Source organism: Seriola lalandi, unplaced genomic scaffold (assembly GCF_002814215.2).
Source record: "Seriola lalandi dorsalis isolate HSWRI2012SDOR001 ecotype SW California unplaced genomic scaffold, Sedor1 jcf7180002054801, whole genome shotgun sequence".
Taxonomy (NCBI): Eukaryota; Metazoa; Chordata; class Actinopteri; order Carangiformes; family Carangidae; genus Seriola; species Seriola lalandi.
Window position 1 is genome coordinate 214263 of NW_019525354.1, and position 15768 is coordinate 230030.

The following is a 15768-nucleotide window of genomic DNA, read 5'->3' on the forward strand; positions in this document are numbered from 1 at the left end:
TTGTCCTAAATGGCTTGATAAACCCATTAATGGATTCATAATAATGTGTTGCAGCCGCTCCTGCGTCATCTCTGTATGTAGGTGAGCTCAGTGAGCAGCAAATAGCAGTGTGCTGAACATGAACTCTGTGCCCCAACAGCTGGAACCATCTCGGGAGAGGAGGTGCCCATCGTGTCCAAAACTAACATCAAGGAATACAGAGACAGTTTCTCCTGCGAGAAGTTCACCTTCAGAAGCAACCCTAACATTACCTTTTATGTCTACGTCAGTAACTTCTCATGGCCCATCAAGATCCAGGTAAGGACTGTGCTTGTGACTGTGTTATCCGACTCGCATGAAGCAGATAACACAGCGATCTAATCCTTTCCCTCTCAAGTGTAATGTTTTTCCAGATTTCTCCCTACATGTACAGTATGTGTGCAGTCATCTAAAAAGATCCCATTTATGAACAATAGGTCCCAGTCCTACATTCATAGAGAGCAGCAGCAGCCTTCTTTGCGGATGCAGAGCTCCGCTGTTGCTCAGGGTGATTTCAAGTGCACTTTATTCTAATTACAGGTTTAATGGCTCATGGTTAGCGTGCATAGGTGCACACCTGTTTTTAAGTGGGCACTCTTTAACCTTTTCTAGACCTTCCTCTGAATAGAGGAGGTGGAAGCTTTGATGTGGTGGACAGGGCGGTAATATAATACTATGAAAAATAAATGACTGGTAAAATGGTTAGTTTTTTAGGTTTGCCGGAAAACAACAATTAAGCTGATGTCAAAAAATCCCACGGTTTAGTCTTGCAGGAAGTGAAATCAAATGGGACTAGAGGCCACATAGCACTAATTTGACAGACTGGTACAAAATGACAGACTAGGAGTTATGTGCAGTGATTTAATAGTAATGGAAACATAGAGGTTAAGGGAGAACAGCAGGCCGCGACTCTTTCAGATGTAGGCAGGTCTATTTGACCTGTGAGTTTCACAAAGCAAATTTGATCTGTACTCATTCTCTCTCCAATGTTGACTGATAACTATAACTGGCTGCAACTAAGTAAACTTCACTTTAGTTTTTTTTTCTATTCATTCAAAAGTTAAATGATGATGAATGTCTGGAACATTTAGGATGTGAATTTTAGCTCTTTAACTTTGACAAATTCTTTTGGATACGCTCCAGACTACATTTGAATCCAATCAGTCTCTCTGTCTGGTAATGTAAGGTAGATTAAATCTGAAATAATGGTTACACTAAGTGTTCTAGATATTTGATATTTCATGAAACATTTGTCCAAAGTAATGCACTTACTCACTTTAATTCACACCATATTCCTGCAGTTTTAGTTCTTAAAAACAAACGGCGTTGATTTGTATTATTGACATATGCATGTTCCGCCGGTGCTCCCTGTGCATTCAGTCTGCAACAGTCCTATTTGTAAAACTGTACGTTTAAGCGGGAAGCAAAAGCTTTGACTAAGAAATGTGATAGATACATTTGTCATTTCTAACAATAGCACACAATCCCCTTTTTGCTAATTGGCCCACTCCCATATATTGATCTTCATATTTGTTCTGTTCCTCCCTTTCACATGGTAGATGAGTCGACCACTGTGGGGTAATAATGTCTTAGGGGTCAGTCCATCTGTGGAGGTGGCCCGGTAATAGTTTTCTATTAAGTTTGCTGGCCAGCAGTCACTTATTTATTATGGACTGCCCTGAGCCGTTAAAGCAAACAGCCTCTGTAACAGGATCAGCTCTCTGTTTCCTTGCTTGCCTGCATGATGCAAGAGAGAAAGCATAGACATGGATGAGATAAAGCAGAATTTGAGAATGCACTTATGAGCCTCTTTGTTTAATGTACAAACACAAAGCCTGTAAATGTGGATAAAGATAGTAAGGAGCAGTGTGACATCATCATCGTTATCCAAGAAACTCAATGTAATAAAAGTCGTAATAGAGGAACATTCTCAAATGAAGCCATTGATCGGATGATATCGACAAATTGAAATTAAATTGACCTCAAACGTATTTCTTTGACCCCATCCTATGTGAACAGCAGGAGTGTCAGCACTAAATAGAACGGTTCCACATATTTAAAAGGCAGCAAAACATCTGTGCTCTGTGTGCTTTTGAGTCATGTTAGCCATGTCAGCGAGCATTTCATTTCAGATCAGTGATTCTCAGTCTCTGCTCAAGAAAGTCAATGGTGGCAGAAGTTTGTGAAGGCGATGGAGTTATCAATAAAGATCAGTCCAATGGAGACTGCATAACCTTAAACATGCACTGTCATGTCATGTTAAATCAATATTCTGTGTAGCTTGTCAATGACACATCATTCAGGAATACATAAGCAGGAAGGTATTCCTCTTATGTATTCCTGAATGATGTGTGATGAATGATTCTGCCCTGTGATGGGCTGAATCTCCACCATTTAAATCTGCGCCTCATCAGCATTCAAAGCAACAAAGAATGATGCAAATAATCCACCTCCAGAAGCACAGTTTGTGCCCTATTATCCAACCCTACGTGATATCAACCAGAGGAGACTCGATACCGCCGCGGATGACGTCGTGTTTGTGTGTCTAAATGCTTTCAGGGCTGAATTGCCTTCAAAGCATCTACAGTAGATAATGACGTGTCACTATGATGTGGCCTATCGGATATGATTTAGCTACGGGGAGTGTGTGTAATCCCTCGTTTAATGAAGGTAAAACATGCCCTGTTGCATTTTAGACATATAGTCTGACACATACAGACTCACACACTGTACATCAGCTGTACACGTAAGAGATACTCTGTATGTTGCTCACCTCAACAACAAGTTCACCTGTGGTCCCTTCCCATTGAAGCTCAATGGAAGTGTGTAGTTTGATTAAAAAAAAAAAACTTTGATAAATGAATTTTTGATTTTAGCTATTGTTTTTATATTTGCAACAGGGGCTATAGAAAATAATTTATTCAAAATCTAAAGGAATCAGTTTTTTTTTTTTTTTTTTTATCTCTGGCTTCAGGTTTATATAGAAAATACTGTCTCAGCTTTAGAATAAGAAAGATACCCTTGGGTCAACTCATAATTCCAGATCATATTGTTTTCCAAAGGTTTTCAAAAGCCATTCTGTGTTGGTTTTCTATTGTTTACGAACAGAAAGCTTTCTGCCACGGTTTTCCCTTTCCTGTTTCACTGCCTTCAAACCGTTTTTCTTTTTTTCACCGGCAGAAGCTCTAATGGAAGATCCTCCGGAGAATCTTGTCGGTGACCTTTTAGCAGGTCCACTTTGCTCTTAATGTAGACTTGACCCGTCGACAGCGTATCATGTTAACCCTGTCACAGTGTCACAGAGCTCAGTCAGAACGAAGTGAAAGTTCACCCAGCTGAGCGTTTTCCTCCTTGAAATTAAATGATTGTTAATACCGGATTTATTATTTTATGCTGTAAAAGCCTCACTTGTTCATATCATGCTGTGTTTTGTTACATTTAAATCTGACTGTAAGTCATTCTCCTCTTTCTCTCAAACAGATTGCCTTCTCCCAACACAACAGCATCATGGACCTTGTCCAATTCTTTGTGACATTTTTCAGGTAAGTCAGTGAAAAATATTTATACAACTGAGATATACACACTTAGGACAGCTCAAACAAACGAATAAGTGTTCAGCAGTCAAGAAGTATTATCCCGACTTTGAGCCAGCACCTCTTCCGTCTCCACTCGGGTCTCTCGGGGCTTATTGAGTTACTTACTTGAGCCTGTTGGACCAGTTCTGCTAACCAGAGTACATGTAAATGCTTCTTGTGTCTTACAGGCAGTGATTTCCTTTTCTTTTTTTTTTATTTTCAAGTGGCAAATGAACTGCCAGTAACCGTTTAAATAGGTGCACATTGCTTTGCAAATACCATCTAAAGAGAAGGCGTGGGCGATCAAGATATGAGGGCTCTTAATGATTTTTTTTTCATCCTGAGAGCAGTGATGGAAATCTTTTCTCATTGAAATGTTTAAAATGAGTCACTTGAGTTGTCTCAGTCTGAGGAAATTAAGAGGATGTGAGTATAATTGCAAAATTTCTGCCTTAAGTTGGATATTGGCTATACTTGAAAAGCTTCAAAAGGTCGCCAACCCTCTGAAAGGAGCTGTCTCACAAAGCTGTAGGTTGTGTAGTCATGCCTGCTGCGCTGTTGTAAGCATCTCTGGTCCATAGCACAGTGTCTTGGGCTGCAGGTTGGGCCTTATTTCTAAATATTATACAATATGAAAACATACATAAAGTATTATATTTAAATAAGTCCTTACTCTCACATTAAAAAGAAATAACAAAATAAATGAGAAATTAACAATTTAGCATCATAATAATCGCTACAGTGCCATAACCCAAAGTGCTATTCATGCAACCAGCTGTAAAGTGAATAATGAATAAGGCTTTTTGCATTAATAGCACCGTTTGAAGCAGCAGTGTTTATATACAATTCTAAAAGAGTTAACGTTTAAGGAAAACCAAACTGAACAAACCAGCAGTGAGCCATTTTTTTTTTCTTGTTTCCCTCTCTGTGAGTTGTTTTTAATCAGTCTGTGGCAGAGACAATAATTTTCATACCTAACTCTGACATAAGCCATGGTGCTGTGTGTATCTGTGTATCTGTGTGGGTTCATCTCATTTCAAGGTGTGCTGCCCAGAGTAGCTGATGGACTAACATATTATCTGTGTAGGTGTCAGGGAGGGAATTGAAGATAGTCTTTGCCCAAGGCACCTGCCCATCATTGCCCAGTCCACAATAACTCTCCCGAGAAGCTGTCACACAATTGGTTATCGTTTACCTCCATCTGATCAAATTACAGTTGAATAGCCAAATTCAGGAATTCTTGGAAGGATTGGGGAGAAGGATGGAGCTTATTTTATCTAAAATGTGTGAGACAGCTGCTTGTATCTGTTGCACAGGAAACCATTTTGTACAGGGTCACAACACGGGCACAGGACAGAACACAAGACAAAGTTTTTGTTTTTCTCTCAAATTGTTTGAATGATATTCGCAAGACATTGCTCCCTTTAGTATATTTGATTTAATACTTGCTAAATCCAAAGGAAATGAATCCTATCTTTCCGTAACACACCTCATATCTTTTTCTTTTTGCCTGCCTAATTTTGTCCATCTGTTACCATTAGTATGCGTTGTATTTTTTTTGCTTGGTTCTTTTGTTTTTTTCCATTGTCATGCAGGTTATACAAATGTTATGTCTTTTGTCTGCATCCTTGTTGTCCAGTTCCCACCGACCCATAAACCCTGGCCCTGTGTGCAGTGTGTGTGTGTGCGCACGCGTGCACATCTGCGTGTGTGTGGGAGGTTTGAGGAGGGATGAACCTGCAGGAAACATAATCAGCCTGATGACAAAATGTCAAATCACCCCACAGGGTCTCTAGACCTCCTTGTATGAGAGAAAGAGAGAGGGAGAGAGGGAGGGTGAATGAAGAAATGACGGCATGACTGGAAACAGGCTCTGTTTTCTCTTTTGAGCTTGTTAGAATATCAGTTCACCTTTTTTCCCCACAAGCTTTTCAGACACCAAGTGTTTCTCCTCATCTCCATGTTGCTTCTTCATCTTAGTGACTTCAAAAACAATATTTAATTGCAATCTAGTTAGATTATGATTGTTTCATGCGTTCTGATTAGATGCTGTAGAAACTCTCTAATTGGAAACTATGCTATACTTGCACACCCTAACCCCAGGGTCTCATTTATACTAATGAACAAAATCAGCTTCATTCTAGTCACATATTCAGTCACATTCCAGTCATATATATATATATATATATATATATATATGTATATATATATGTGTATGTATATATATATATATGTATATATATGTATATATATATATACATATATATATATGTATATGTATATATATATACATATATACATATATATATATACATATATATTTGTGTGTGTGTGTGCATAGACATATTAGTTTCACTATGTGTTATGTGCAAGCATAGGCTTTTGGGAGTCATCCATGCATACTTTATTTATTTATCTCCAGGTTTATTCATAGAATTGTCAGGCAAGCTTAAACTGAACTCTTATATATAAAATGTATAATTATTTTTTCCATTTACACGTCTCAATACTTCAAATAGGTTCAGGCTTCTATTTCACAATAAAACCTTATAATAATCGTGTTATTTCTTATGTAGCATCTTTAGGATGATTTTTGCAGAGCTTCTTGGAACATGTTTCCTTCTTTTGCACAGCCTAAAAAATCAGCTACAGATATTATTGTTTTACCTGGTTGTAACTATAGCCTTCTGATCACAAAAATAAGCATGTAATTAAAAAGAAAAAAAAGCTGTGTTGAGTTCAGTTTCCTTTCTGATGATTTTCTCATGTGCTACACATTATCACAGAAGGACACATTCGGCTGTCTGTTATTGAAAATGCACAATAATAATAATGTAGGAGCTTGGAAAGAACAGTGGGACTTGTCTGAGATCAGTAAACTCAGGAAATTAATTAAAAATATGTGGTAGCTTCATCTGTCATGTTTTCCTCATGACTTTCTTCTTAAAGTGACAGTGCCCTGTTTGGTTGTCGTAAAGTTTACACCCTTTCTACAAATCTCATATCTGTAAACTTGAGAGTATCTTTTTGTACATTTTTTATTTTGTCCTTCGCTACATGCAGAACTTCTTTTATTAACAGAGGGATTTAAGCCCTTTTACTGTCCAAAATACACACAATGAAAGCCAAACATCTTCCATGAAAAATCACATTCAGGAAAAAAAAAGGGTTTCCCTGCTTCTGCACCACTGAGGTAAATTGTTGTTTGAAGCACAGGAAGGTCCCAGCCCTCAATGTTTTAATCCCACTTTCCTTCTTATGTTTTTTTTTTTTTTTGTTTGTTTTTTTTTCCCCCCTTGTCACTTCCATTTCGCTTCAATCACATACGAGAAGCTTTATCTTCTAAGTGTTATCACATTCCTCAGAGGCATTATCACGTTCTTCAAAGATCCTGGCCAATGGATCTACCAGGTGTGGCAGGCAAACTGAGAGCCTGCTCAAGTTTAAAAGATCAAACAAATGGGCCCATGAAATCAGAGCTAGTCATGTGTCTCTGGTGAAATGCACTTATTGGACCGGACTGCCCATTTTAGAACGTGGCATGTCCCAAAAGACAAGAGCTCATTGGTCATATTACAGTTTGTGTTTCAGATCCAAGACAGATCCAAGACTCTGTTCCTGCACATCCGGAACAGAGTCATGTTCCCTTCTAATACAGGGAGGAGAGGATAATTAGATTATTTATAGTTTCCTTCTTTAAATTGAGTTTTTCTATTTAAAATTATAATAATTATTAATCTTTTATTTTGTCTTACTAACAATGCATACAAAGCAAAACTAGCAAAAACTAGCTCAACATATGATGGATATCCTAAACATAGATACCATCCAGCAGACAGACGGAACATCGGCCATTTTCAAGTTCCACGTGTTGCTCTGACAAGCTCTTAAAAATTACAGAATGTCTCTGAATGTCGCACATAATAATCCTTACATTCTCATCCATCACCAGGATAATGAAGTGGGAGCTCTCAATCAGTCATATTTTTCTATCCCAGTAGCGCTCGGGCCTTGCTGAATTTCCCTTGACTAACGATTTTACTGTTGGGTTATTAATTGAAGTAATCGGCCAAAATATTCAGTCTGCTGAGAAATGAATGTGCTACCTTTTCTTCATCATCGTCATCATCATCAACATCATCTCCCCTGTTTTGTCTTTTTTTTTTTTTAAGTTAGAAAGGAAACTTTGAATATTTAGGTCGACTATTATTTTAATATATCAAGAAAATACAGTAAAAAATAAAAAAGATATGTGTGTGCACTGCTGTTGCTGACTGTTACTAGTTAAAGTCGCCGTGCTTGATGTTGTTTCCTCTCTTTCATTCCAGTTGCTTTCTGTCGCTGCTCCTGGTGGCTGCAGTGGTGTGGAAGATCAAACAGACCTGCTGGGCCTCGCGACGGAGAGAAGTAAGTCCCTGAAATATGTTGTATTTACACATAAGATTCAGAACATCTGACATGTTGCAAGATTTCATTTGCTTCAAACGACATCTTTAAAGAAAGTTTCTCTCTTTCCTCAACATGATGGTTCTTTCTAAAACACCTGAACCGTCGTGTGATCTTCCTCTAAACTTGTCATTTCGTGTTGTGCTGGTGATTGGTTGGTTTGTAGATGCGACTCATAAATTGGGCCCTGAAATATTCTGACATTGCCAGAATATTGCCGCAGGCTGTCTTTGGTCGCCAAGGCTCTAAATCATCAGACGGTGGACACATCTCAGAGCTCTAGGAGCTCTGTCTTTACCACATTTCTCTTCGTGCTCGCCACGCTTGTCAACTCACATCTCCGACCCACACTGCACAGTGTAAACAGAGCCTCAAAGCAAATGGCATTTGAATATTTGAATCCTCATCTCATCCTCATTATGGGCACAACAAGCTCAACCCTTTTTTTAATAACCGCAGGAGGAGAACCAAAACTTGATAAATTGGTCTAAAATAGATCAAATGTAGCACTGCACAAAAAAAAGGACAGAGTTATCCTCGATGTTTCAGTATTTGAGTTTAACTTTAGGTTGTTGGCAAACATCAGCTAATGAATACCAGGTATGCCAGCTGATTACGCAGATGCATCAATTAAGTTGTTGATGTCACTATGCTGGCTTCCTAAAATAGAAGCTAGGACATAAATACACATCAGCCAATGTTATCAGCCCTATGTAAACAACCTGAGTTTCTTGGAAGCTTTTAGACCACTCTTCAGAAAAGAGGTTTGTATCTGCGCCTCTTAAGAAGTACGACGTCTTAAGGTCTGATCACTTATTTCATCGGAAAGACACTGAATATGGCTAAAAGTAATGATGGTAATTCATATAAATTGTGGATTTAAGTTAAGTGGACAGGTGGAAAAAGGTTTGATGGAAGCAAGTAGAGGTACTGTGAATGGCTTAAGGAAAAGTGGATGGAATGAAACATTAATATTCAGCATTGGTATGAAAGATGAGGTTGAGAAAAGATGGGGATGAAAAGGGGTGAAAGATGAGATGATTGGCAGTAGAAATTAAAGAAGAGGGTGAGAGAGATGCTGCGCAGGAAATTGAGGAGGGGAGGAAAATATATGCAAATTCAGCTCACTGCCCTTAACCCAAACTGTTCAGGGCGGTGACTGGTTTCATGTGAGACCCGCCATCATTTCCATCTCTTCAGAGTGAATCCTATATTCCTGTAGATGCTGTGTGATACTCAATAGCAGGAAGTTTCATCTGGGGCACATCCAGCCTTATGACCTGCAGTTTACTATTAAAGCACCCAGAATTGATTTCCCCCTTTGGGAATGACATTGATAATCATAGGATCTGAATTTTATATCCTCTAATTGATATATGAAAATAAAAAAGAGTGATAGCAACCGTGACTTCGAATCATGCCTATCCAAAGAATTAAAGTCAATAAAAATTAATGCAGACAGATGGGCTCACGTCATTAAAATTCTGCTCACTTTCCCCGTCTGCTCTTGTCGTTCCTGTCATCTGTTTGTCGCTGCCCTTCAGCCGCCAGATGAAAAATAAATAAATAGTTAAATGAAAACCTCCCTTTCTTAATTTCAGGTGACTGAAAAGTTTTGTCATCGCAAGAAAAAAAAAAAATGACTGGGTGTTTTTTAAGTCTGTGAAAAGGCATGAAAGTTCTGCTTGCAGATCAATTCCCATATACAGTGTATGAGTCATTTATTCGCTCAGTTAATATACGCGCCGATCAGCCACAAAAGCAGTGACCTGTTTTATTGTTGTGGCTGATCGGTGTGTTCGTCTGCTGTATATTTTTATTGCTGTGTGTGTTCTTTCCAGTGTAAAGTTGAGTGAAAGTGCAGGCTGTGCTTTTTTTGTTTTGTTTTGTTTTGTTTTTTAACATGATATTATCAGTTTTTTGGAAACGAAGTGAATTTTTTTATTCCACACTGCGTTCATATTTCTGAATTTGAATCCAACTCAAACCCCAAATCCACTGGGATTTTATTTTGTAACCACCTTTAGCGGTTTGTATGGTTTTATTTTTAATTATTAATCAGTAATTAATGATCAAAACTTGCATGTATACTGATATCTGGGAAGCCAAATATATGAAATATGATCAAATGTTTCTCCCATACGCGGTGGAACCCTGTTGATAGAGATGATTTTTGCACACCCTGCTCATCATTTATTTTAATATTGTCAATTTTTTTGTGGACATTAAGCTTCCCGGTGCATGGTCTTTTATTAACCCTACCCATTTCCCGAGGTAAAATCATACCTTTAGGGGTCCCGTTGTGGCATTTTCAGGTGCCCTACTTTTGAAGAAACATTGTAAAGAGAAGCTGTGTGTTGGTAACCTTTTCCTGAAAGCTGTAACTGCCTGGAGGGTGCAAGTAGTCTTTCAGTGGAATTATTTGTAAAGATTATTACTGAGGTAGTTAAGGTCCGTTTTATATCCTGTCAGAGTAAAAGGGTTTTATGTATACTAGTGGGAATCCAGTGCACCACTTAGGGAAGCAGTGTAGTGATGTCTGAGAATGTTTTTCTAGCTTTAAGGTCGAACGACTGTGAACTAAGTCAGCACTCAGAGCTTATTGTGCTGACCCAGACCTGTTTGCTCCTATTACCACTATATGTAATGATAAAACACTTACGCATTCAGGATAAGTCCTATTTCTTATTACACATAGCTAACAATATAGCAACATAGAGACTTGCATCCTGTTTCTGACTTTTGTTTAATAAGCTTATTCAATTATCAAAGTCATAGATACTGAATATTAATAATATTAGTCTTAATTTTAAAGTAGGTACTCATCTTTAGATACATAATGCTGCTGTAAAAATAGCACTTAATCAGACTTAGCTCTAGCCTTATGCCATTTTACCTGCTTAGATGAATGGAGCACAATAGTTTTATGTTGTATAAAGAATTCTGTCACATAGTAACTAATGTGGAGTTACAATCACAAGAGTTTCATTGGAGTTTGTGATGGCTCTATTGTGTTGGGACAGCACCACGTCTTGTATGATGTTAGTTAAACTGATTCGGTTCTTGTCTCATTGGTGAACTGATTGGCTCTTCACTGAACTCCATGTCCATTTAATTTGAAAGGGCTTGTCAATAGCCCTGCACTTATGAGACTTGTCCAAATAAGCGAGGGAAGGATTTGGGCCGGGGTCCATCTAATGCTCACAAGCCCCCATCTGACATAAGGACACGGACTGAATGAGTCTTAATGAGGCTTACAATAATGACTCACTGATCCAGCCAAGTGGCATATGGATGGCTCATACTGATTGAACTTTTGAATATTTATATTTATTCGCTTTTTTAGTGTGAAATCTGTGGCAGCACTTCTGGATGGTTTATGATTTAAAAAGCAGAGTTTTTATTATAAGCTGGTCTTTATACATGATGTCGGGTTTTTTTTTACCAGAAACAAAATGTATTTTTGAAAAGTAGCTGTGAATTGAAACGAACAATTATCACCAACACTTTCTCAAAAACAACAAAGTGGAGAATTCCTTTTAAGTCCTGGTATTGACTTAATCTTACAAAGCTGATCTTTTACCCACACTAATCCACTAATTGGAAAAGTGCTTTCTTTTTTGTCAGGAGTTGAAAGGACATGGTTCCAAAGGTGCAGCTGTTTTATGTGAATCATTTTAGTTGAGGATAGGTGACGAGACTTGGATTCTGAGTGGGGGACAAAGCAGCGAAAAGACAACGGCTGTAAATGCCACGGAGGACGACGAGGGCTGACCTCTTTGAAGCTACCTGTGGGGGGAACAGGAGGGAGGGGGCGCTGACATTTCACACGACTGCAGCACGGAGATGTTCTACACACAAACATGTGGATGTGCCTAATTCTCTCTCCCTTTATCTCTCTCGCACACTCGAACAAACACACCCGGAGACACACCTCGTACACACTTGCAAAGTGTACACTGACCATTGTGTAGGGCAGTAATGTTTTACTGGCACTCTTTAAGCACTTAAAACTGTTATTGAGCAGCGGTTACCATAAAAGGCACCATTATTTTTTTCAGCATGTTTAAGTGTGCCATTTATGAAGTCCACCAGTAACTAATTAGCATCTGTTTATTAAAAGCTATCATCAACTTGGTAGAGGTTGTCCTGGCCATGACGCTGCTAATAGCTGTGACCCGTTTGTAAGTGATGACTTAAACCTGGCTGCTGTGTCAGCTGAGGACGAGATGGTGATGGATGTAAATGCGAAGAGCAAGGGCTCCTAGTAGCATCAGTCAGTCGATTGGTCCACCACTTTGGTCCAGACTGAAATATCTCAACAACTATTGGATGGATTGCCATGACATTTTGTATAGACAATTCATGGTTCCCAGAGGATGAGTCCTACTGACTTCAGTGATCCTCTGAATTTTCCTCCTTACCACTAACAGATCAGAAGTCACTGGCAAAATATTGCAACATAATTAGCTACTTAATTCATTGCCATTCAATTTTGTATAATTTATTAACGACGTTCATGGTTCTCAGATGATGTATCCTAATAAGTAACACACTAAACTTAGATGGTTAACATGGTTAACACTTGACCTGCTTAACATCAGTATGCATTTTAATTTTGATCATGGTAGGATATTGCTGCTAGCATTTAGCTCAAAGCGCCACTGTGTTCTGAGTACAGACTCACAGAGCTGCTAGCATGCATGCATGGCCGATAACAGCGCTGCATTAAAACAGAGCAGGGGCCTGCGTTGCTGGGGGGGGTATGTTGCTTGATGGCATGAAATATGATCAAGTAAATGCAGTCTGGGTAATAGAACAATGAGTTTGAAAGCTTATCAAGACAATACGAGACTGCATAGCTTCTGCATAGATTGGATTTTCACAACTCTGGGAAATGATCACAGTAGCTGTCATTTTAACTTTTGTTGTGACAATCTTGAGTTAAACAGCAGAAATACACTGTTCACGTTACAGTGTAGTTCTGCTTTTTTTTTAGTGGGATTGTGTGTTTTCAGGTGTCTGATTGAGCAGTGCAGCAGATGCTTGCCGGAGCACATCACGTTGCATTGCTGTCTTGCACAAGTTGCACACAAGCTTTTTTTTTTTCCTGGAAGACCTGTGTTTGTTTTTTTGCCCTCTGTATTTGTTTCCCTCCTGCATTTCCAGATTGAACACTTTCAAATGAATTATTTTCAGTCTGAGCACAGCCTTAACTATTGTTCACTGTCAAAGATGCTATTTGTATATGCCGGCAGCATGAGCCTTTGCGGGAAAACTGGGCTATCAACTACTGTAAACACACCCATTCTGATTAGGACAGCTGTTGTTTGCACTGACAGAACTTGAAGGGAGCACATTACTAGCCACATAATTCTCACATGTCCTCTGCAGACTGGGCGCAGGCTCACACTCTGCTCTTCCCTTGAAGAGCTCAATCAGCAGTCATCGATTGCTATAATAAGATTATCTTACTCTAAAGCCCCTGGTCACCTTGATTGTCCTGCGCTCAGTTTGAAGTTTTAGTGGACTCTAATAATTTCCTCTAAAGCTACAGACGAGGGAGCGTAACTGTGATTAGGGGTTCAAATCAGGTTATAGCTTACCCTTGGAAGCTATCCCGCTAATGAATAAAGGAGAATTGTAGAAATCCGGCAAGGTGATATTTAATGAATATTTTATGTTGGAATATAACCTTATTACTTTCTACAATCAAAATAATAGCTATTGTTCAAATTCTGTAATGAGATCTGGGTACTTCAGCCTACACACAAGCACTCAGCCACACCGACATCATATCACAGTGGTACTGTATGTATGCAGTGGCAGTCTGCCAGACTGTTTATCTTCATTTAGTGATCTTCAGTCCATTAATCACAGTATGATTGTGAAAGGATGCATCAACAAGCAGAATGTAAAATTAAATTGTTAAAAAAAAAAAAAGAAAAAAAAAGAAACTGCTACTAAAAACATTTTTCACTTTTGCCTGTTTGAATCCGCAATTCAGTATTTTATTGTTCATTTTATTTTGTTTTTCTTTATTTATTTAGAATCTGCAGGACGGAGCCTTTAGGTACAGCCAGTGATCTTTGAAAAGGACAAAGTGACATGCTTAGGTGTAGAGTATGCTCAGAGGCGGGATGACACCTACCCTTTTCATAGAATCTGATGAAGGGAACAAAATGCTGTATTCACAAGACGGATAATTCATGCACTCACTTGCCAAATTAATCAAGTTGCAAAGCAATGCTCTGCATGCCCACCCTTATCGTAACCGTGAATGGCTCCAGCTTGTATTCTTGACAAAATCAGTCTGTCATTGCACAAACGTTAATTGGTTTTACAGAGTTCACTCTTGCCTTTTGTCATTAACTTGGTATTCATTTCTAGAATCTCTCTGGTATTGTGCCGGCCCTTTGATGATTGTGTTCCCGGCACATTTTAGATGCCGGACACAGAGCAAAGCACGAGCATTCCCAGGCTTTGTTTCTGCTCTCTTCCTATGCTTTTGTTGCTTTAAATGAATTCTGCAACATGATAAATAACATTACTGCTATCTGACATTTAGGATGTATGGTGTTGGATTTGAAGCTGTGGTGTTGGAAACTGTAATAAGCCGTGAGCTGTTTTCTTGTTTTGCAACAACCCCGCCGGGCCCTCCATTCTGCTTTTATCTTTTCGAAAAGGGCAAAACTTCTCATTTTGACCTGTGGTGGCCGAGCAGCTCAAATATATAGGTTTGGTGCTGGTTTGATGTTTAATAGAAGAGATGTACAACAATCTGACATGGTCCCTCAGATTTAAAGTTTAAAAATCTGAGCTACGAAAAGAAAAATCAATCCGTTGATCAATCTCAATTTTGTGTGGCCGTTGTTTGTATGTTTTTTTTCCTCCCCTAGGGAATGTTTTCAGAGTGATTCAACAAAGCGGTGCTTACACAGAACTGATGTGAACTTTCCTCTCATTCACTCTCCATCAGTGCGTCTGTACAACAGTGAAGGCTTGTCAGTAAAGTAATGGTTGAGCGTTGGAAATGCTTCAGAGTGGGCTGCATCGACACAAATAACACATTATTTATAATTCAGAGAGCCTAGAAAATGCACTGATGTGATTTTTGTAATGTGTTATATTTTTAACCTTTTTTGTTTTTTTTTGCTTTTATCTGATTCTGACGCATTAGAGAAGGGGAAGACTGGGCATTTGACATATTGACTATTTTATACAGTCCAGGCAGACACAATATGCTATGCATATGTCCCAACCAGAAACAGAATCAATTAGGAATTGTCCAAAGTAAATGTAATTTAAAATCAATAAAATAAATATCACTCCTCTTTATTAATTGACTTAATTTGGACACCTCAGATGTTTTCAAACAGTTTTGAAAGCATCAGTATAAAAAGTTTATTACACATTGACAGTCTTTGAGAACAGATGTTTTGTGTTTTTGTTTTGTGAGCGTGTGTGTGTGTGTGTGTGTGTGTGTGTGTGTGTGTGTGTGTGTGTGTGTGTGTGTGTGTGTGTGTGTGTGTGTGTGTGTGTGTGTGTGTGTGTGGTCTGACTTAAATTGAATCTCCACGAAAAGTCTCAGATGATTAAGGCTCTGGTTGAAGAACTGCCTGTTCCAGTCTCAGTAATGAGTCACTGTCGGCTCCCAAATATCTAATGAAGGTTTTTTGACACATTAATTGAATACCACCATTTCCATTACTTTTAATATTTTCCTGTG

The 15768-nt window shown here is 38.7% G+C and overlaps 1 protein-coding gene across 1 annotated transcript in view; it reads left to right on the top strand.

Annotated features, from left to right (window-relative positions):
• Nucleotides 1-15768, top strand: part of atrnl1b (attractin-like 1b) — a 60528-nt gene that overhangs the window by 33661 nt on the left and 11099 nt on the right. The window contains exons 24-26 of the mRNA XM_023426038.2: nucleotides 140-297; nucleotides 3499-3560; nucleotides 7922-8000. Of these exons, the coding sequence (XP_023281806.1) occupies nucleotides 140-297; nucleotides 3499-3560; nucleotides 7922-8000 (299 nt within the window). The remainder of the gene's footprint in view (nucleotides 1-139; nucleotides 298-3498; nucleotides 3561-7921; nucleotides 8001-15768) is intronic.